The sequence below is a fragment of the Podarcis tiliguerta genome (genome assembly GCF_965153285.1).
Source record: "Podarcis tiliguerta genome assembly, chromosome: 9".
NCBI lineage: Eukaryota > Metazoa > Chordata > Lepidosauria > Squamata > Lacertidae > Podarcis > Podarcis tiliguerta.
Window position 1 is genome coordinate 18,636,041 of NC_139542.1, and position 22,513 is coordinate 18,658,553.

A 22,513-nucleotide genomic window follows, 5' to 3' on the forward strand; every position below is an offset into this window, starting at 1 on the left:
TTATCATCGCCACACTCAAACCAACTGAGCTTCCCAGCTGATGAATGCCTGAATCAGCCATTGGCCATAGCAATAAAACAACAATATGGTATACAAAGAATAGAAATAAAAAGTCAATTAGGGTGGTACCTCAGGTTAAGAACTTAATTCATTCTGGAGGTCCATTCTTAACCTGAAACTGTTCCTAACCTGAGGTACCAATTTAGCTAATGGAGCCTCTGCTGCCACACCGCCGGAGCACGATTTCTGTTCTCATCCTGAAGCAAAGTTCTTAACCCGAGGTACTATTTCTGGGTTAGCGGAGTCTGTAACCTGAAGTGTCTGTAACCTGAAGCATCTGTAACCCGACGTACCACTGTATATAAAATACATTTTAGGGTTTTGAATCAATAGTCAAATAGTGGATCTTATTCTGATTGCCACAGCTAAAAGCCTTGCAACCTTTGCTGTCACCTGCTCATCTTGATCTGCCAAGAGAAAGGACACTGGCAGTGGTTGGGATATTAGACCAGGGGGATTTGAGTTTAGGCGAAGCCAAGAGTTAAGTGTCCTACGCCAGATCCATAATTATACCGAGGGAAGATTAGCCTCTAGGTGCAATGATGCATTTGGGACACAGGGTGGTACAAAGAAAATTTGCCGTAAGAACTTTGATTGGAAAATTTCCGTAGATCCAATGTGATGAAAGTTGGGTTTCCTGCACCAGCAATCCATGTATATTTCCTTCCACCCCCACCCCCCGTTATTAACATTACACTTCTACTGGTTCCTTTTGGTGTTGCACACTTCAGGCTAGTCTGTAGCAGGCAGATTGGTCTTGCATGGTTCACTGTTTTGGTTTTTTTTTTTTACTGCAAAGAACAGTTGTGGGGCTCTGCAGAATTGGACCCATGAGGAGAATAGTTAACCTTTTCCTCCTGTACAGTAGCCTTAATGACCCCCCACCATGTTACTACTTGGCATGGGACAGAACATGCTATGGGGGGCAATGCCAGCTTCTTCCTTGCACTAAATGACAACTGGGGACGGTTTTTGTTTAGGCCTTGACACAGTCCCATTCATTATAATTTTGTCTTCACTAATCTAAGCTTTTATTTGTGAGTTTAAAAAAATCTTCTGCTCATTTCCAAACTATACAGTTCAGAATTCACTATGGCTATACTCCTACGTTCAGATAAATTTAGGTTGCCATTGTGCTTTAAACTGTTGATCACTTATTTCTGACCTCATCTTTCTAATGCCTTAAAAAAGCATTCACTGGTGTGTTTTTTAAGATCTCCTAGCACTTGCTAGCCCTCATGTAAGATAAGGTGGTAACCTTACCTATTCCTTTTGTGCTACTTCGTACTGAGTCTGGGGAATAAATACTCTGAAGAGTGCAAACATTAAAAGTTATCCAACTGCAAATATTTACTTGGTTACATAATACGCCTGGCTCTTTTCCAAGTGCCGCAAAGTGGCTGGCTAGTAATTTGGTCCCCCAAATGGCTGCTTTGCACCTTGAATTTCAGAAGAAGGGTGATTTGTTTCGTGTGTGTGTGTGTGTATTTTGGGCTCAGTATGAATGACATGGGCTCTGGTAGCTTTCCAAGGCTGCGGTATTGGGTTTCCTTGTTACCTTACATCACCACAAAGGATATGTAAATACTGTCAGGGTATCTGAAGGAGGTGGCGGCTACGTGCACAGGTGTTTGGAAGACTGATTGATTAACAAGGACCTTTCTCCAGGAGAGGTGAAACCTTTTGAAAGGGTTCCCTAAACCTAGGCTTGTAAAGGTTATGTTAGCCCCTCAGCCTTTTGAAACTTTAACCGTCTCTGTGAATATGTCGCGCACCTGGGGAGCTCCAAATAGACATTTATTTGCCAGGCTTTTATGAACATCTTTCTATGAGAAACCTTTGATGTTGTCAGAACACACAGCGTACCCCCACTCTTTAAAGAACTGATATATATATATATAGTTTCAGTCATGGCATGGCTTATTTTGGAGAGCTGGCCACATTCTTTGGGTCCCCCCCCATATACCACACATTTTAATAGTTATTCAGGTATGTGCAGTGCTGTGTGTGTGTGTAAAAATGAGGAGCCGGCACTCATATCTTGATGAATTATAAAATGCCTCTCCCATCGCTCCCTTCTTCCTTGCCCCCCCTTCCCTATTGAATTTGTGACAAACTTTTAAAAGCTGACATTTAAAAATACATAATAAGTAATGTTTCATATGTTTTATAGGTGAAGTTCCTATTACTTTGAGTTATAAAGAATTAAAAATTGAGGGCACCAATCGCAAAACAGCCACTGTGGGATGCGTGGTACAGCACAACATTTCTGCTACGGGGATGTGGCATAGCACCTGCCATGAGATCTTGTGATGAAGGACACTATATAAATAAAAACACAAAATGAGAGAGTTGTTGCTGCTTGCCCCCTGCCCCAACTCATACTGGTCTTGATTGTGGCAATCATACAATATTTCTGCACGTGCGCACACAATAGCAACATGGAGTATTCCCTAGTACTGTACCACAATTTCGTCAGCCACACTCCCTCTTGCATCCATGCACTCAGCATACACATAAATAGGTATCTCCTAGTCTCTTCCTCTTACAGGCTACACATAGATCTCTCCCTCTATTCAAGGGCACCTCTCCTGCACATTGATCTCGCAGACATCCCCCCTTTTCTCTTACATGCACACAGAAAACATTGAGTTCTCTCCATGCCTTCCTCCGTCACTCACCCTCAACAGTTACATATCTCACAAAAATTATACATGAATAGCGCTCTCTCACACACACACCCATACCCAATGTGGTGTAGTGGTTAAGAGCAATGGACTCGTAATCTGGTGAACCGGGTTTGCTTCCCCGATCCTCCACTTGCAGCTGCTGGGTGACCTTGGGCTAGTCATACTTCTCTGAGGCCTCTCAGCCTCACTCACCTCACAGAGTGTTTGTTGTAGGGGAGGAAGGGAAAGGAGATTGTTAGCCGCTTTGAGACTCCTTAGGGTAGTGATAAAGTGGGATATCAAATCCAAACTCTCCCCCTCCTCCTCCTCCTCCTCCCCCCAATAATCCACGAAAGCTCTGCCCTGGGCCAAAGGGGAAGCACCTGCTATCAGCTCCACCTTGCTGGCAGGCAACAGCAACTTGAATGTGTAGGGATGCCTCCACTTCTCCCCCCCTTTTTTAAAAAAAATAAAAGCAAGATCCAACACTGGGCAATGGGAATGTCTGTCACTTGCTGGCAGGCAGTGATACCCTGAGCTTGTGGGGATATCCCCGCCTCTTCTCTCCACCCACTCTTCCCTCCTTCAAGTTGGCTCTAGCATGGGAGGAAGGAGGTGTCTGTTGCAGGCATTCAACGCCTAAAAGTGGGTGTGAATTTGTCAGCCGGCTCTACCTACATTAGTTCACTGGCATCTACATTAATCACCAAGGATAAAAGGATAGGCTATGCTAAGCAGAGGAACTGAGTCAGATAGGGTTTTTTTGTTTTTTGTTTTGCATACAGAGCAACTAACGCTTGACTCAGTGTGTTTTCTTAAATGCCCATAGGCTTCAATATGTAATGTGGTTGCCCACACAGCTGAAGAAAGATGTTGGCTGCTTAGCACATTCTTACTTGGTTTCATGGGTTCAGCAGCTGAATTACTCTGACATTAAAGGTAAAGGTACCCCTGACCATTAGGTCCAGTCGAGGCCGACTCTGGGGTTGCAGCACTCATCTCGCTTTATTGGCCGAGGGAGCCAGCGTACAGATTCCGGGTCATGTGGCCAGTATGACTAAGCCACTTCTGGTGAACCAGAGCAGCGCACAGAAATGCCGTTTACCTTCCCGCCAAAGCGGTACCTATTTATCTACTAGCACTTTGATGTGCTTTCGAACTGCTGGGTTGGCAGGAGCAGGGACCGAGCAACGGGAGCTCACCCCGTCGCAGGGATTCGAACCGCCGACCTTCTGATCGGCAAGTCCTAGGCTCTGTGGTTTAACCCACAGCACCACCCGTGTCCCTTTGACATCCCATTTGACTCTGACATTACCCCCACCCAAAATGTACATCAGATAGATTTGTAAGAGATGTTGTATATATCCAACTGATATCACTGGCTGCTGACATTCAGCAGTCTACATTCCTTGAGGACTTTGCAATCTCAATTAGGTGTGGGCAAGCCACCATGAAAGTGGGTTGAATAATGTATGTGAACGTTATGTGTATAAACAACAGCAACAATATAACCTACGAGTGGGAGTGGTTTAGGTTGCAGTTCTGATCCTGCTTACCTGGGAGCAAGCCCCCCAGTGAGTTCACTAGAACTTACTTCTGAGTAGATGTAGTTAGGATTCTCTTGTTAGATGTTATACACATCCAGCTTTACATTGAATTTACTGATACAACAATTTGTAAGAGGTATAGATTCAGGTCATAAGTGCCTGGTCTGACGAAGGGTTCTTCATCTAATGAACATGGAAAACTGAACCATAAGAGCTAATTTAAGAATGGTGGAAAGTAAGAGTGGGCAATCTGTGGCCATCCAGATGTTGTTGGACTCCCAACTCTCATCAACTCAAGCCAGGATGAAAGCTGTAATCTAACAACATCTGAAGGACCACATATCTCACCCCTGGTTTAAAGAATATATAATTCTGGATCTAAACTATCAACCTCATATCCTGAATGCACAGCTATGTAGAAGAAATATTCATTCTCTCTCCATCCTGATATCCTGTAAGTATTTTGCAAAATAAGGTAGTGTTATATATTGTAGAGTAGATGATTTCTGAATTACAGCATTGGTTCATAATTACTTGAAACTGAGAGCTGGTTCAAACATTCAAGGGCAAATTTGTAAAATATATACTGTCACCTCACATCAAATATTAAGACTGTGCACAATGGTATATCATAGAATCATATAATCATAGAGTTGGAAGAGACCACAAGGGCCATTGAGTCCAACCCCCTGCCAAGCAGGAAACACCATCAGAGCACTCCTGACATATGGTTGTCAAGCCTCTGCTTAAAGACCTCCAAAGAAGGAGGTCTTTCAAAGCACAATAAAATGTAAAACAATACAAAATAACCATTAAAATGGCTGGCCAAAGATCCTAATTCATTTACATGAATGTGTGAATAGTAAGAACATGAGAAGACCCATGTCTGATCAGGTCAAACGTCCATCTAGTCTTTCATTGTCAACCAGATTCCTATTAGAAACTGCAATCAGGACCTTAGCGTAACATCACTTGTCGGTTTGAACCCCACATTGGGTGAAGGATTCCTGAATTGCAGGGGGCTAGACTAGATGATCCTCATGAACCCTTCCAGCTCTAAGATTCAAGATTCCCAGTAACTGATATTCAGAGGCATGCTGCCTCTGATATTTGAGGTTGGACACAGCCATCATGGCTAGTATAAGTCTGTTAGGGGAAATTCCTCCTGAGATTCTGTTTGAATATCTGGGCTGGGAAAGGCGTTCTTTGACCAAATTTAGTAGTTAAGGTGCTGTGACTTGTACAAAAAGTGGGCCCTTCTCCAGTAAAGACATCTGCTTAAACAGCTGCAAAGTGGCTGGCCCACTTCCTTTTCTTTTGACATTTAGTAAAGGTCTGCATTAAGATCAGCTCCTTGGACTGGGCAAATCTTTAATTAAAAGCATCTTTGACAGCAACGTCTCTCAGCATTTCCGTTACAAACCACATTTTTTCAGGTGTTTTCCTTGGCTGTAAAAATTCACTCTCGGCTGAGAAACATGACACACCAAACCTTCTGCTTTCTTAATTATCTCATCCAAAAGCCGCACTGTAATAGAACATGATGCAAAATATGGGTTGAGGTTTAAGTAACATGTTTATATTTTGTCTCTTCTCCACTTGCTCTCTTGAAGCTTAAAAAAAGTGGGGGCATTTTTTTATTTGAAGATCAGGCAGTTTAGATATAACAGTCCTATAAACCATGATTTGAGAATGAACTCATATCCCTCCCCTCCTGTCTCATCCTGGTTGCATATCCTAGCTCACTTGCTGGATCATCACCTTGTCGTAGTGAGTGGGCTTGCACGTTCCTATGATCCTTGTGAGCAAAGGCCCCAGGAGTCTTGTACCACCAAGGTGGTAAGGTCAAGGGGGAGAAGTTAGACAAAGAATGATCCAAGAAGTCCTCAACAGCAGAATGCGCAGAAGATAACAAGCAGATGAAGGCTGTGAAGGCAGATGAAGGCTGCAGCAGACAAGAATCTACCGGTTGTCATGCCATCAGAATAGAGCCTTTCTGTGAAGACTGTGCGTTGGAAAAGATGTGGCTGAGGGGAGATGTGATAGCCATTGTCAAATATCTCAAGGGCTGTCAGGAAGATGGAGCAAGCTTGTTCTCTCCTGCTCTGGAGGGTAGGACCCAAATCAATGGCTTTAAGTTACAAGAAAGGAGATTCCGACTAAACATTATGCAAAACTTTCAGTCAGTAAGAGCTGTTCGACAGTGGATCAGACTCCCACGAGAGGTGGTGGGCTCTCCTTCACTAGAGGTTTTTAAGCAGAGGTTGGATGGCCATCTACCATGGATGCTTTAGTTGAGATTCCTGCATTGCAGGGGGTTGGACTCACAGGATCCCTTCCTACTCTACAGTTCTATGATTCGAAGCTCCTGCCTGACTTTATTTGCAGCTCAGAGATGCTTATCATTGGTGGATTTCTGCCCAGCATTTGTTCCTCTCTCTCTTTGCGCTGCTTCAGAGGCTGACAGTTTGGTGCCCTTCAAGTGTTCTGCACCATAGATCTCATCACTCCTAAGTATTGGCCATGATGGGGGAAGCTGACGGAAATTGTAGTCTAGGGCATCTGTGTGATACCTGATTACCTACTCCTGTTTCTTCATCTGATACAGTGGTGCCTCGGTTTACTAACTTAATCCGTTCTGGAAGTCCGTTCTTAAACCGAAACTGGTCTTAAACTGAGGCGCACTTTCCCTAATGGGGCTTCCCGCCGCCGGTGCCCTTCCACCATTCGGATTCCGTTCTTAGACCGAGGTAAAGTTCGCAAACCTGGACACTACATCCGGTTTTGCGGAGTTCGTAAACCGAATCGTTCGTAAACAGGAGTGTTCTTTGTGAAAGTCCTTATCTTTCTTCTCTTGGAGAAGCTCATTGTCAAAACTTCATTGGCAAGCATTAGTTGATTGTGTCATTCATTGTTTTTGGTTTTTTTTAAAGAAGTTAATTGTTATCCATTGTTTTTCGCTGTATCCCTCAATTATCCTTGCTCGTTGATATGGATGAATGGCACCATGCAATTAAACAAAATGTAACATAATATAATATCCCACCCTAATGGATGCCTTTCCGTCTCTTCTTGGCAGTGCTTCCTATCATTCTTTTCCTGAGCCTGAGCAATGAAGTCATAATGGTTGGTACCCAGAAGGACAATTGTCTTACTCGAATTACCCAAATACATTGCATTAGAGCACAGTAGGAGTAATTAGGAATTGCCTGCTTCTTTGCTCTACATAAATCGCTCATGTTTCAGAAAAGGTCAGTTGTACCAAAACTGCACATACACCATACATTTAAGCACACCTCTCCCCAAAAAGGAAAAGGATCCTGGGAATGATGGTATACCTCTCACGGAGCTACAGTTCCCAACACCCTTAACACAACACAGGGCGCCCACCCTGTGGAACGCCCTCCCATCAGATGTCAAAGAAATTAGCAATGATCTGATGTTTAGAAGACATCTGAAGGCAGCCCTGTTTTTAATGATTGATGTTTTAATGTATTTTTACTCTTTTTTTGGAAGCCACCCAGAGTGGCTGGGGAAACCCAGCCAGATGGATAGGGTATAAATAAATTATTATTATTATTATTATTATTATTATTATTATTATTATTAACAAACTGCAGTCCTCACAATTCTTTGGTGGGTGCAAATGTGCTTTCAATGTATGGTGTTTGTGTATTTTAAGTTTTCAGGATTCAAATATTTAAGGTACCAGTCTTAGGAATCTGGTTATACAGATATTTTGCCCATCCTTGGACGTAGCTGGCTGGGGTTTCCCCAGCTGCTCTCTCACTTCCCTGACTCCCCACCCCCCACCCCATTTTTGACTTCACATTTCTGGTTTTTAAAAATTGATTAATAATTTCAAGTGAGAAAAAAATACCCAAAACAGAACTTAGTTAGTTGTACAGAAAAGAAATAAAAAGAGCAGCTGGAGCTGTAAAGGACTTTTGATTTGTCTGAGTTTGTATAATCCCACTGGTTTAGATTCTTAGGTATATTCACTCCCAGGTATTTAAAGTTGGTCTTACAGAGTTTCAGGCCAGTTGTCTTGCGCCAGTGCTGTTGTAGGTTTGATGGGTTGTGTATTGGAATTGATCTTAAGATTTGGTGAAGTTAACAGTGAACCCAGATATCTTGCCATATATAGCAAGTTGGTCCGTAACAGCAGGTAATGAGGTTTCAGGGACAGAAAGGAATAGCCATCATCTGTGAACATATTGATAGGATGTTTCTCCCCGCCCCCAATAATTCAAAAACTTTAACATCATCATCTGCTTTCAATTCGCCAGCTGCTCTCCCAGTTGCCATTCCTGCAAGAGGAGATGTGGAAGTTTAAGATTAAGAAACTACCAACATTGTAGTAAACACAAGGAATGCTTTATTTTCTTGGCTCAAGAACAGCAACTGAAGTGTGGTATTACCTTGAAGAAGGAGGATAATCTTTACAGGAGGAAACTCAGAAAACAGGCATCCCTAAAATGTAGCTAGGAGTGACATTATTAAAAACAACAATACTAACCTTTATATTTCCACCCTTCACCATACCCATTAAAACTGCAATCCTATGTACCAGGTGGTTCAATTCCAGTGATTGTCCTTTCTAGGTGGTTGTTCAATTTGACTTAATAGGATTTCCTTTGGAATAAATGGCACAAGATTTGGATACAACTGTTCTTGTGCATGCATTGTTACTACTACTACTACTACTGTTACTACTACAATTTATTGCCTGCCCTTTACTCCAATGTACCAGGAAGGGTTACAGCAATTAAAACACAGAGAAAAGGTTTGTTCACACATTACACAGACCACAGGTAAAAGCTGTCTCTACACTTGTAAAGAGTCTACACTTGTTGATCTGTACAGCTGTGACCACAGGGGCACAGATTGTACACTTGAAAGCAGTGTGTGAAAGCCCTTAATATTAGCCATTCTGGACCTACATTTTATTTTATTGATGCATATGCCACTGTGTTCCAGTAATTAATATGTATGCTTGAAATGCCTAGCATAATCAGACCTCCACAAATCTTGCTGCTCACAAATCTTAACATGAAGAACACAAGGGATCTCCTTTCCTCTCCTCTGAATTGCAGAGATAGATAGAGAGAAAGATGTGTGGCTGCATTTTGCAGCAGGTCGAGGTGTATTTATTTCCTTAATATATATTCTCAAAATATGTACCCCATAAAATATTTAAGTTAACTTAAAATAGGAATAAAAAACAACAATAGAACAGGAGAACTGCAACAATACCAAAAGGACATCGTAATGAGACAAAAGCAATAGCAGCAGAAATATATGTTAAAAAGATGTTACTCTGCAAAATTTTTCTGGGGGAGAAACCGCACACACATTTTCTTCCCATCTAAAAATAACGAGCAATGGGGCCAGGCAGATCTCCCAAAGGAAGTGGTAGTGCTCCAGAAAACTTCTGCCTGCTCCAAAGGTCATCAGAAGAAGAAAATGCCTTTGCCCAGGTCCTCTGGCATTTGAAGGGACCTGTCACGCTCATTCTGCAGCCTCTCCACAAAGGAGTAGCTCAAAGTGGCTTTTGACAGCACTTCATCAAACGATCACATGTTGTACTGGGCTTTGGAACAGACAGAAATAGCACAAGTACTGCTTGCTGTTTCTGCCTGGTCCAAAACCCGCGACTGTGACAACCATACAACCATATACCTTCAAAGTCCTCTACATACTCCAGAGGTCTCAGGAAAGGGTCAGGGTCAGTGGTGACCACAAATAATGGCTTACTTTATAGCATGCGCCTTAAGAAAGCTTTGGTTGATTTCCCTTTAATGATTTCCATAGCAGGGTAATCTGTGAACTGCAAGAAAGATACAGGAAGCTAATAACAACAAGTTTCTGATCAAATACATTTGTTTCTTTTCTTTCCCCACATTCAGTACTGATGGCTTTTGTTTTGCCATGGTAGAAGATGAAGACTCTGGAGGGCAGACTTTCACCACAGGCTGTATCGGGTTAGAGGGTTCTGACTTCCAGTGCCGGGTAAGAATATATTCTGATCTAGATTTGGTCTTTAGTTTTAGCTGGGAGTCAGCTTAGGTCAGGGGTAGCCAATGTGCCCTTCAGATGTTGTTGGACTGTAGCTTCCATCAGCCTCAGCCAGTGCTCAAATATGATGGGAGTTGCAGTGCAACATCTACAGAATACCATTCTAGTAGCCTAACCTTACAAATAGTTAGGAACGGAGATATGTAGTCTATTGCCTTCCTCCTCCAGGGGAGTTAGAATGCAGGTCAGGCTGTGAATATCTTTGTAAGTCTTTCCAGTGGTCCATAACACAGGCAAGCAGAAGTCAGCAGAGCACTAACAGGTTGGAAAGCCCAGCAGGAATCCTCATTTTGCAAGATGATACCATCTTTCTTGGTAGTAGAGTCCTATCACAGGCAATGGGACCCACTTTGAGATACAGCGTTTAAGAATGGGCTCATAATGTTTCTGTGCTACTTATTTAAATGCGCCTCTCAAGAGCTCAGGTGCAATATTTAGTGCACAATCATATGCATGTTTACTCAGAACTAAGTCCATGGTATTAAGAGAGGTTTACTCCCTAGTAAGATGTTCAGGACTGCTGCCTTAATGCTTTAAATGAAGGTGAAGTATGAAATGTAATCAGTGTGAGCCTGATTCATTTAGCCTTTGCATCTACCCTCCTTACCCCATGTGCTGGTTTGTATTTGGGAGTTTCCTGCTCCCAGCCCCCTTTCTCCATGACATAGAATGCTGCCATTGTATCAGGTCAGACAATTTTCAGGTCACCAAGACATTTGTCCCTACCTCTGTGTTCCCATATTGCCACCCTGTGACAACTTGCCCAAATATTGGTTGCTCTAAGAAAAATGAAGAGGGGTTTTCTAGATGCTAATAGTTTGCAGGACTAGATGCAGACCTATGTTGTCACCCCTCATGTAAAGTCCCCTTCTGCATTAGGCTCAGAAACAATATACATGTTCAGAAAACCCACACAGTCGTGTACCATTTCAGGTTAAAAACGGTATATTTGAATTCTTGTTCACTTGAAAAACAACAGCAACACCTTCTGTGAACATAGAAAGCTAGCAGAGAGAGGAGGAGGCTGCAGCTATTGTCCCTTACATACTCGTTTACCTTGTGCAGGGCTTTTTCTGTAGGCATTCAATAATGCATTTCCCCCACTTATATTCTGAAGTTGTCTAAGCCTAGAAGAACAGTACCATTTGCTTTCTCTAAATATATTGAGAACCCAGATTTAAGATTTGCCCTCCATCGAAAAACGAAATGGTAAAAATGACACCTGTTTATTAAACTGTATCTAGGTCTAGATTGTTATATAGTTTAAAAGGAATTGTCATCTAGGTTTTTTAAAAGCACATTAAGGTGTTAGCACATGCATGGTTTTTCACATCTGAAAGCTTTCAGCGTTTCTAATGCCTTTTGGATGTGGACAAAGCTGCTCATAACTATTATCTGTTGCAGGACACACCACTGTCCCAACCGAGAAGATTAATTGAATGCTGCACAGATCAGGATTACTGTAACAAAGATCTTCACCCTACGCTGCCACCACTGATAAAAGGAGGTAACGGAAGAGGCAAATCTTTAATTTCCAATCTGCATATTGCTTTTCTTTCTAGAAAACAAAAACTGCAGATAACATTTTCAGTGCCAGTGGCAACATTTGCAGTGTAAGCATTCTGGGCGCACTGCTTGCTCATCCAGCTATAACATTTCTAAGATGGGTTTCTGATGAAAAAAAGATTTGTTGATGCTTCAGAGTCAAGAAAAAAATATCATTCCATTATACATCCTAAAAACACAATATTTGTTTTTATCCAGTTATTTTTATTGGTTAATGGGCTTGGGTTTGAGTTTCTCAAAGCAGAATCCATTTTCTAATTCTGATTGAACCTTTTTTACCTCGAAGTAGACATTTCCTCCTGAAAACGTTTTCAACTGTGTGAAAATTTATCTCTTAAAAAATCCTATTTGGGGCCTTTTTCCCATTAACTTGATAGATAGATAGTGATGTGTGGTTTTTCTCTCTCAATCTCTTTCTCTATCTCTTGCATAATACTAGAAGCCAGGGCCTATGTAATGAAGATGAATGGTGGAAGATTCAGGGCGGCGGCGGGGGTGTCGAGGAGATACTTCTTCATGCAGCACATTAATTGAATCATAGGATTCTCTCCTTAAAGATGTGGTGATGGCCACCAACTTCAGGGGTTTAAAATGGGATTGGATGACTCCATGGAAGATAAGGGTATCAATGGCCATTTGTCATGACCTTTGTATGCTACCTCTAGGATCAGAGGAAGTATGGCTCTGAATCCCGGTTGCTGCAAAACAACAGCAGGAGAGTGCTACGGACCTCACTCCGTGCACCTGAGCTTCCCACATGCATCTGGTCTAGATAGGCCTTTGGTTTGATCCAGCATGGCTCTTAAGTTCTTGTTGCTTAAGTTGCTGCATTAGAACTGTTTTGAGAGTCATGCCTCCCTGCCCCCAGCAATGCTGCTTCTTCCTCCCTCCTGACTCACCTGTATTCATCATCTACCCAGTCAGGAATCATTCAGCAAACGGGTTGATGTCTCAATTCTTCATAGCCAATCAGATTTGGCTGCCCAGTGATATATGTGAGAGCTAAGTAAGGCTGCAGTTTTAACCCCTCTCATCTGGGAGTAATCCCCATTGAATTCAGTGCGACTTGCTTCTGAGCAGACAGCATTGGAAAATGACGTTTCTGGTTCGAGTGCCATAACAGGTACACTGATCGGGTTAGTGGAGACAGGAAGACTTAAGTGTAGCCCTGCAGTTGGAACCTTCCAGCAAAGAAAGTGAAGTTGGTGATGGTTTGGAATCACCTAAAGATGTGGGTAGGTCTGTGGTCTTTTAAGTCCCCATCAAATTCCGTAGCTAAACAATTAAATGGCATCTATCAAGATTGAAGCATGACCTCTGGCACCAATATGAATGCTTAGGAGATGGAAGTGTCATATGGAGGCAAAGTGCATAAAACCATAGGGGCATTGATAAAGTTCTATTACAATAAGGGAAGGCAATTGGTTGAAGCTGCCCTAAAGATATTTGGTAGCAAAATGCTTATCCAAATGCTCTGAGGTGTTGAAATTTAGGGCTCTGATTAGAACGCCATTAAAGTTTTGGAAGCTGTGCAGAATATTTTCCCCAGAAGTTATGTTCTCTACCATCAAGAGTATGAGCATCTCTTGTTTTGTAGAGAACCCATGTGGCCAACAATTAAGGCAATAGCATTATGTGCTCAGTTAAAGTATTAAGAAATTGCTACTATGCCTATTGAGCATTTTCCTGCCCTGTACTATATGGAATTGGGCAATAAACAACTCTGGAAAGCAGCTTGTCAAGCTGTTTTAGACTATTAATATTTCCCAGAACTGAGCTCTGCTTTGACCTTGAAGAAGCGTCAACCAAGGGATTGGCTCCTCCGCATAGAATCCAGAAGGGACCTGCAACTAATTAGAAACACCAAATTTTCCCCTTGGTTGGAGCAGACATGGTTAGGATTGCAACTTAAATTAATAAATGCCCAATTTCTCAAGGAATGTTGACAAATTGTCATAAAGAGGACACTTTCAGCACTGCTACTGATGTTAACAAAAGCCAGTAGTAGTTTTGGCTCATTTCTGCATAAATTCAAGACAGGCGACTGTCCAAGAGAACATACAAAGAAAATCTCATTGTCACCCTTTTCCTTATTTTGGAAAGTACCTTATCAAAAACTATTTTTTAACACAAGTGTCTTTCTGTGGGCATGTGAAAAACAGAATAGATGTTGCTTCTGATTCAGGAGTCGTATGACTAGGGTCACATCTCAGGGGATGCTAAGGTCTAAGGAGGTCTTCCAGCTGTAGGTCAGAGGTGGTTGAACTACAAATTAACCCAGGCACAGAGGTGATGTCAGCAAAAGCAGGGACATTGTTCGCTGAGAGTGCTTTTCTGTGCCTTGAATGTGCTAGAAAGGGAAAGGATAGTTTTCAAAAAATATATATGAAAGGAACAAAGGAGTTCTGTGGACTTGGGTATTTCAGAATGCGGAGTTAAAGCTAACCCGTCCTGAGAGCAAGGAAAGTCTTAGCATGTAGGAAGGAATATAAACACACAACAACAATTCAGCTACACTCCCTGCTCACTATTCTGAATAGCTTCCATGCCCAGCAAATAAAATAAAAACATCCTGATGAGTACAAGAAGACCCTGTGCTGGGCAGGCAGTCTGCTTATTAAGAAAGCAGGAAAAATAATCAGATCCCAATATAACATTGCCATTTTAAACAATAAAAAATATATTACTGGAAACCCCAATGAAAAGGCAGACTGCAGGGAGATGAGAGGAGAGATCCGTCTTTACTGATTTAACGCCCTTATAAGCAGAAGTGTTGGTGCCACCATGTCTGGCTCGCAGTCTCTATAGCTGGTGATTGAATGAGCTGGGCAGTGATGACTGAGGAAAGGATGGGGTTTGATATGTGTACTGCGTCCCACAGTCCTGGCCCCAGGTTGTTGTTGTTGCTGCTGCTGCTGCTACAGTAAGCCCTGTGCACATTGTGAACCTGGAGGAAGATGCAGCAAAGGGCTCACAGTACACCAGGAAGTTCTCCTTGCTGAAACCGAGTAGGAATTGCAAGAGGGAAGCTCCTATTCCCTTTGCTGGGGCTTGCACAACCAACATCTTGCAAGTAAAAATGAAAGGAATGATTCACTCCCAAGTCCTTCTCAAGCCCTCTCCAGTTTTTCACAGCTGCTTAGCATGATTAGAAGCAGAGCTGAGTTTATGTGTACATACAATGCATACAGTCTACAGCAGGGGTAGCCAGCGCCGTGCCCTCTAGATGGTGTGGACTGTCAAAAGTGTACTAATAATGCTGTAAGTGTATGGTGCAGATGAGGCCTTATTGACCTCGGATCTGAAAATCAGATTTGTGTTGCCAGGCACAAACCACCCTATTCTCAGCTGTGCGGTACCCTTCTCTCATCTTTAAGCCTTCCTTATCCCTTTGCAGACAGACTGGAACATGTTTACACCTATTACAAGCTGTGTGCATAGGAGATAAATGGCTTGCAGAAGTATAGGCCTGATTAACAATGAAAACGGAGCGTTTGCTTCCCCGCCTGCCTTGCCCCCAGTAGCAGCCTCTTCCTTCATAGCGACAAGTGATCTCCCTGGCGGATTCTCAGTTTCCCGTCCCCCTTATTCGTAGCGATGGCTCAGGTACAAATCTGCTGGCCTAGCGAGAATACAGCACGCTAGTGTTTTCCCGGTTGCCAGTGTCTCCTTACAAAAGGGATTACAAAAAGTGACGGCAGTGTCTTGAATGTTTATGCCACTAATGCGCTAGTAGCAGGTAATGTTAGGTTAAAACACTGAGCCTGGTGCTAACAGGAGAGACATTGTTTGCCAGCCTCTTGCATTAGGAGCAAGCGAGAAGGAAAACGCCGCTGTTCAGTGGCCAAAATAGAAGAAGAAACCAGAGCTTGGAAATAAAATAAAAGTGCATAGTGGAAAGCCGAGAGTCCCCATGGAACTTCCCTTTCGCATCACTCTAGTAAACCTGAAATGCAATAGCCCCTGTTCCAGGAGAGATCAATCAGAATAGAGTTCTCACAGCTTATGCCCTGCTCATCCTTATCTTGGAAGATAGATCCTGCTTCTGATCCCAAATAACCAGACGCAACGTCGGATATGTTAGCGCGTTGTGGATATAGAAATTCACACCCGTACTGGAGAAGGTTGCTTTCCCAGAATATCTTGGTGCCTTGATCCACATAAGTAGATGCTAGCAAATTTCAGAAATTGGGATGTGTGTGTCCCTGTCCATCTGTGTTTGGCATACACAATTCCACAGCAGAAGCAGCTGTGGCGGGGGAGCCATCCACCAGACAGTGGCTTTGCTACTTTTACTGGAACAGCATAGAACTTTATAGGCACACTAGCAATGCTAATCTTGCTAGTGGTGTCCCTGCATAGCCTTGACCTTGCCACTCCTCTGACGTGCTCCTGTGCCATCTCACATACTGTGCTGGCCTTTCCTGGCAGTTAGCAAACTTTCAAGCCACTCCAGGCCAGGCTGGACCCTTCCCGAGTTTCTGCTGTTGGACGATGGCTGTTTATTTTCATTTATCTTTAAATATACTGTATTTTTCCTTTGTAAGACTAGTTTTTTTAAAAAACCTAAAAATTAGGTTTAACATTGGGGCTTATATACAGGTAGTGCTGAGGGCTGTTTTCTTAATTTGGAGTCCCCCAAAATCAGGGAGTGTCTTATACATGGGGGCATCTTATACACAGGAAAAATATGTATATATCCTTAGCTTTGTTTTTATCATGCTTGCAAGCCACCTCAAACACTTGGGGGCGGGGGGAGAGAAAGAATGAGAGTAAGTGGCTTAAGGGAGATAAATGTAGTTATTACCTACCTGCTAAAAGTCCTTTTGTTTTGTTTCAGGTTTGGAAGAGGGAAATGTCCATCACAAGGCCTTACTGATTTCAGTGACCGTCTGTAGTGTCCTCCTAGTGCTTATCATCATATTCTGTTACTTCAGGTACGGTCCAGAAAAGCTTGGTCCCCCCCCCCCCCCCGGTAGCTGTTTCTTTTTGCCATTCATATTTCGAGCTTCTGATCTATACAGATGCAGTGGTTGGTTTGGAGATTTTATTTTAAAAATCCTATGTATCCTAGTAATGCTGAGATTACAAAAATGTTACTGGGAGTACTGGTAGTGCGAATGAACTTTGTTATTAGGCTGCATTCATATGGCAGTTTATTCATTTTTCAAGAAATTCCCCTAACGGTTGATTTCCACATTATATTTGAGCTTCCACACGACGTAAAAGCCGCTTTTGGAACTATACTGGAAGTTTAGCACTAGTTTCCGTATTACTTGCAAACTGATTTTCCCCCCTGGAAGCAAATAGCATGGACATGAGCACTAAACTTCCACTGCATTCCACTATAGCTCCAGAAGAGACTTATGTGTTGCTAAAGCTCAAATCGCTGTGGGTTAAACCACAGAGCCTAGGACTTGCCGATCAGAAGGTTGATGGTTCGAATCCCAGCGACGGGGTGAGGTCCTGTTGCTCAGTCCTTGTTCCTGCCAACCTAGCAGTTCGAAAGCATGTCAAAGTGCAAGTAGATAAATAGGTACCGCTCCGGCGGAAAGGTAAATGGGTTTTCCATGTGCTGCTCTGGTTCGCCAGAAGCGGCTTAGTCATGCTGGCCACATGACCCAGAAGCTGTACACCGGCTCCCTCAGCCAATAAAGCGAGATGAGCGCCGCAACCCCTTAGTTAGTGCCAAGTTGGTTGGTTGGTTGGTTTAATAATAATAATAATAATAATAATAATAATAATAATATCTTTATTGTCATTGCCCCCTTCGGGGACAACGAAATTACTTGGCTGCTCCATAAAAACACTAATTAAAAAATGTAGTAAAATACAGCAAGGGAGATTAGATGACTTTCAAAGTCCGGGCTTCCCATTCAGGGCCGAGATCGCTCTGGAGAAGAAGCTATTTGTGCACTGGTGTCCAAACATTTTTCAAAGAGGGCCAGATTTGATGAAGTGAAGGACCGTGAGGGCAGACAGCTTTTTTAGGGTTGAAGTTGTTGAGGTTTTTTTACCCCAGGAAATAAACTACCACAGGGACCGGATTCAACTAACTGGCAGGCTGGATTAGGCCCCCAAAACAGACTTTGGACATGCCTGCTGCATTTATGTCCCCTCTTTCCTCCAGTGTGCCCACGTTGGTGTACCTTGGATGTAGGTTGATGTAGGTTAGGCTGAGAGATGGTGACAGGGGCCGACTTTGATTTTTCTAATTTTAGTGGCACCCCTGTGCGAGGCCCAAATTTGCCCGCCCCCGTTCCTCTCACCTTCTGTTCTGCTCTATTCACAACATCACCTTGCAGCACCCCCTAGGCTTGGTGCTCAGTGTGCCAGAACCGGTCACCCTGCCCTAAATCTGTCTCTGATAGTGACTGGCCCAAGGTTACCCAGTGGTGGGGTGGGGATTTGAACCCTGGTCTCCCAGGTCCTAGTCCAGCACTCAACCACTACACCACATGGGCTAGAGCCAGGGGTGGACCAAACACAACCAGCTAGGCTTTCCTATTTGGTCTGCCAGAGCATTCACAAGAAGCAGTGCCCACACACCATACACCTGATACCAGATGATGAGCAGGTAAGGGTGGGGATTCAAAGGAACACCTGGGAACCTAAACTGGACTCCTGAAGGTTCTTTTGCTGGAGCAAGGTGTGCTCCCACCAGCTGATACTGGCTTTACTGGGAAGGACTGTTGCTGCTGGTCTGTCCCATCTTACTAATTCATCCTGCTTCAACTTGGTGCCCTTGAGCTGTAGTCCACCTGAATAGCTCAGTCAGTAGAGTACGGGACTATGAAATCTTAGAGTTGTGGGTTTGAGACCCACGTTGGGCAAAATATTCCTGCATTGCAGGGGGTCGGACTAGATGACCCTCAGGACCCCTTCCAACCCTACAATTTTATGCTTCATCACCCAAAACAACTCCCAGCAGCCTCAGCCAATAAAGCCATGCTGTGGCAGCTGTAGTCCAGAACATGTGGAAGGCAGCAGTTTGAGGAAGGTTATGGTAGCTGATTTTATATATTATAAAGTGGCAGATTGTGGGGGGAAAGACATGGGGGGTGGGGCAGGCCACCCAGTATTTAAAGTTTCAGTGTGAATTGAGGTACTGAATAAGATTGTGTGTGTGTGTGTGTGTTTGTGTTTTAAAAAAAACCTTGCTACTGTACATCTAATTGCAATGGCCTGGGCACAAATTCGCAGAGATGAAAGTATTGCTTTGTTTCTGAGGTTGCTGAAAATAGACGAGAAACGTGAAAGCTTTAGAGATTTTTTTAAAATATGCAACGCTAGTGGGAAATTAAACAGACTCAAATAGCAACTTTTGCCTGATGTTGCGACCACCCAGCGGTGCAGATTCAACCTATGTTTATTTTCATACACAACTGCAGGTTTAAAAGGCAAGAAAGTAGACCTCGGTACAGCATCGGGCTTGAACAAGACGAGACTTACATTCCTCCTGGAGAATCCTTGAAAGACCTCATTGAACAGTCTCAGAGCTCGGGAAGCGGTTCCGGGCTCCCTCTTCTGGTGAGAAAGGAGTACTGAGACACGGAGACATGTTAATGATAATAGCGGCATAGGAACAGAGCATCATCGCTATCTGCAGCCCTGGTTCTGCCTAAATCTTGGTGGCCCTCCAGAAGTTGCTGGACTCCCAACTCCCGCCACCCCTGACCGTTGGTCATGCTGTGTGTGGCTGATGGCAGTTGCAGTCCAGCAACATCTGGAGAGCCAAAAGTAAACCAGCATAAATGCAAAGGTTATCTGAATGCAGAAATTATGGTAACCAAAGTTGATGCAGCCTAAGGTACAGTTAGCAAAATTGCTTTATTCCTTCAGCTTTTTTATTTGTTCCTAGGGGTTTGTTTTCATTGCTTCCGCTGCAAGTAGTGGCAGCAGCAAGCAACCTGACCACCATTTTGCATCCTGTATGACAGTCTTAACTCTGCCCTGCAGATGCACATTGTGGCAAAAGTTTGTAATTTGTAAGTAGGCTATCTTTTTTGGGGGGGCGGGTGGTACGTTTTACCTCTTTTGCCAGTCTTCTCAGTTAGGAGCCTCAATAAACATCTGATGAACCCTCAAGGAAGAGGGATTGAAAACTACTGAACTCTGATTAGGATTGTAGTGCCAGTATCTGCATGGACACCTGCTCTGGTTAATGCCTAAAAGCGCTCCATTTTTAGATCTATAGCCAACAATTCATCTTCTGCCGATGAGCTGACTTGTTAATAAACTTGCTATCTCTATAACTTAACATAGTGAAAAGGAAAGGCAGCTGTGCTATTCTATAAGATAAACTTCACAATCCCAAACATCATGCAGTACTTTTATTTGAATGTTCCAAGTTACCCCAGGATAGTGAGCAAGCTTTCACATTCACCTGAATGCTTCATCAGGCTAGGTGTTAAGCAAACCAGGAGAGCCAGTGTGGTGTACTGTTTAGAGTGTTGGACTAAGACCTGGGAAACCCGGGTTAAAATCCTACTTGGCCATGAAGCTTACTGAGTGATGATGGACCAGTCATTGTCCCTCATGTTGTCAGGCTTGTGGTGATGATAAAATGGGGAAGAGGAGATCCATGAATGCTCTTTTGAACTTGCAGGAAAGGTGGACTATAAATAAATACTTTAAAAAAAATTACTTCCAAGATTTTCCATGCAAATTAACATATTGTTTAATTAAAAGTACAAAAACTCCTCCAAAACATTAGTATGGTTTTGCTTTTGAAAAAAGAGGTGAAAAACTTGGGGTGATAGAAATAAAATTTATTCCAGGCACAACATGTTTTGGAAGAAAATTCTTCCTTGGGAACATGTTTCTGGCATACATTTCTTGCATTTGAGAATTACTGCTACAAATGTTTTCCAAAGGGAGGATATTTCCCCCCTGAAACAAATCAGATCTGGAATCCTAATTTCTTGCACCTGGAGCTTTTTCTTTCTTTCTCTTCCTTCCTTCCTTCCTTCCTTCCTTCCTTCCTTTCTTTCTGGTGGTGAAGATCCCCATTTTTGTGGTCGGTTTCCCACAACCTCCATTGCCTCATTCAGTGGTTGCCCAAGCAGAAGTGGCACTGTATGAGTATGGCTTATGTCTGTTTATTTATTGAACAAGATGCATGTATTGCCTAAATCAACAAACCTCTGAGAGCTTTACATACAACAATATAAATATTAATTCATAAGAAAATTCCAGTGAAGTCAAACGTTAGAAACAAGTCGATATGGAATTTATCAAGAAATAAATAAAGCCAGCAGTTTTGCATAAATCTGCATAATAAAATCAAATGTTAAAATTACATTTCCGGTTAGTCTTGTTTAAGTAAAAACACTTTTAGCAGGCACTGAAAACAATACAGCAGAGGACCTGCCTAGTGCTCAAAGGGTGGATGTGACCATAGACTGCTTATCCCGACTTTTCAACTGCAGTATTATGTCTATCAAACACTGAGCTCCCTCTGCTGGCGTTTTCTAGTCCTTGAGGGTGCTGTCTATCTGTGAGCAGCTTGTCTCAGCATTAGTCACTATAGCACCATTGCCTTTTCTCTTGACAGGTGCAAAGGACTATAGCAAAGCAGATTCAGATGGTGAAGCAGATTGGTAAAGGTCGCTATGGAGAGGTCTGGATGGGGAAGTGGAGAGGAGAAAAAGTGGCCGTCAAAGTTTTCTTCACAACGGAGGAAGCCAGTTGGTTTCGAGAGACGGAGATCTATCAGACTGTTCTGATGAGGCATGAAAACATTTTGGGTGAGTGGCACAAACTAAAAGTAAGGCTCCTGGTTATTTAAGGCGCCCCAATTTTTAATTCTGTATTTTGCAGCTGCATACGTACATAATTTTATTTGTATGCCGCCTTTCCTCAGGCACTCAAGGCGGCTTACAACACGAAAGGAAGGCATAGCTACCACATAACAAAGGTAGTCGTAAAAAATAAATGAAACATTAAAAAGTACACAGCCAAACTGAACAATTTCCACGTACGTCACAAGATCCAAAATAAAGATAACAAAACAAAACGGCAAAAACCCAACAACAACACCCCTGTGCTCAAACAACACTCTAGCCCAGGCTTTCACAAACTCGGCCCCCCAGGAGTTTTTGGCCTACAACTCCCATGATCCCTAGCTAGCAGGACCAGTGGTCAGGGATGATGGGAATTGTAGTCTCAAAACATCTGGAGGGCTGAGTTTGAGGAAGCTTGCTCTAGCCTATGAGTCTGTTCAACAGCCTTAGCTTTTGTAGCTGGAGGGAGTCAGTCAGTCAGGGCTCCGTCCTCCCAAGGTCTGCCAAGACGTGTATTCTGGAGTATTAAAAAGATGTTTCAGAAGCCAAAGTTAGCAGTGGTTTCATTTTGACAACTTGGTTTCTTCTTAGCCCTGCTTGCTGCTTAACCTTTCATAAATAAGGTTAGAAAACACCTGTATAGCAGCTCACCTCCAAATTCCGGCTTAGACCTGACATTGTGAGATCACTTCCCTTAAGAGGAGCTGTGATTCTGAGGACTTGCAAGTTCAGGGATTCCTCATATTTGCCCAGAGAAGGAAAAAGAAACCCATGCCTTCACAGTTTTCAGGGTCATAGATATGGTCTT

At 43.0% G+C, this 22,513-nt stretch overlaps 1 protein-coding gene across 1 annotated transcript in view; it reads left to right on the forward strand.

Annotated features, from left to right (window-relative positions):
• The window catches only part of BMPR1B (bone morphogenetic protein receptor type 1B), an 80,672-nt gene that overhangs the window by 43,074 nt on the left and 15,085 nt on the right, over positions 1-22,513 (forward strand). The window contains exons 3-7 of the mRNA XM_083398471.1: positions 10,186-10,288; positions 11,759-11,861; positions 16,761-16,857; positions 19,312-19,450; positions 21,477-21,669. Of these exons, the coding sequence (XP_083254597.1) occupies positions 10,186-10,288; positions 11,759-11,861; positions 16,761-16,857; positions 19,312-19,450; positions 21,477-21,669 (635 nt within the window). The remainder of the gene's footprint in view (positions 1-10,185; positions 10,289-11,758; positions 11,862-16,760; positions 16,858-19,311; positions 19,451-21,476; positions 21,670-22,513) is intronic.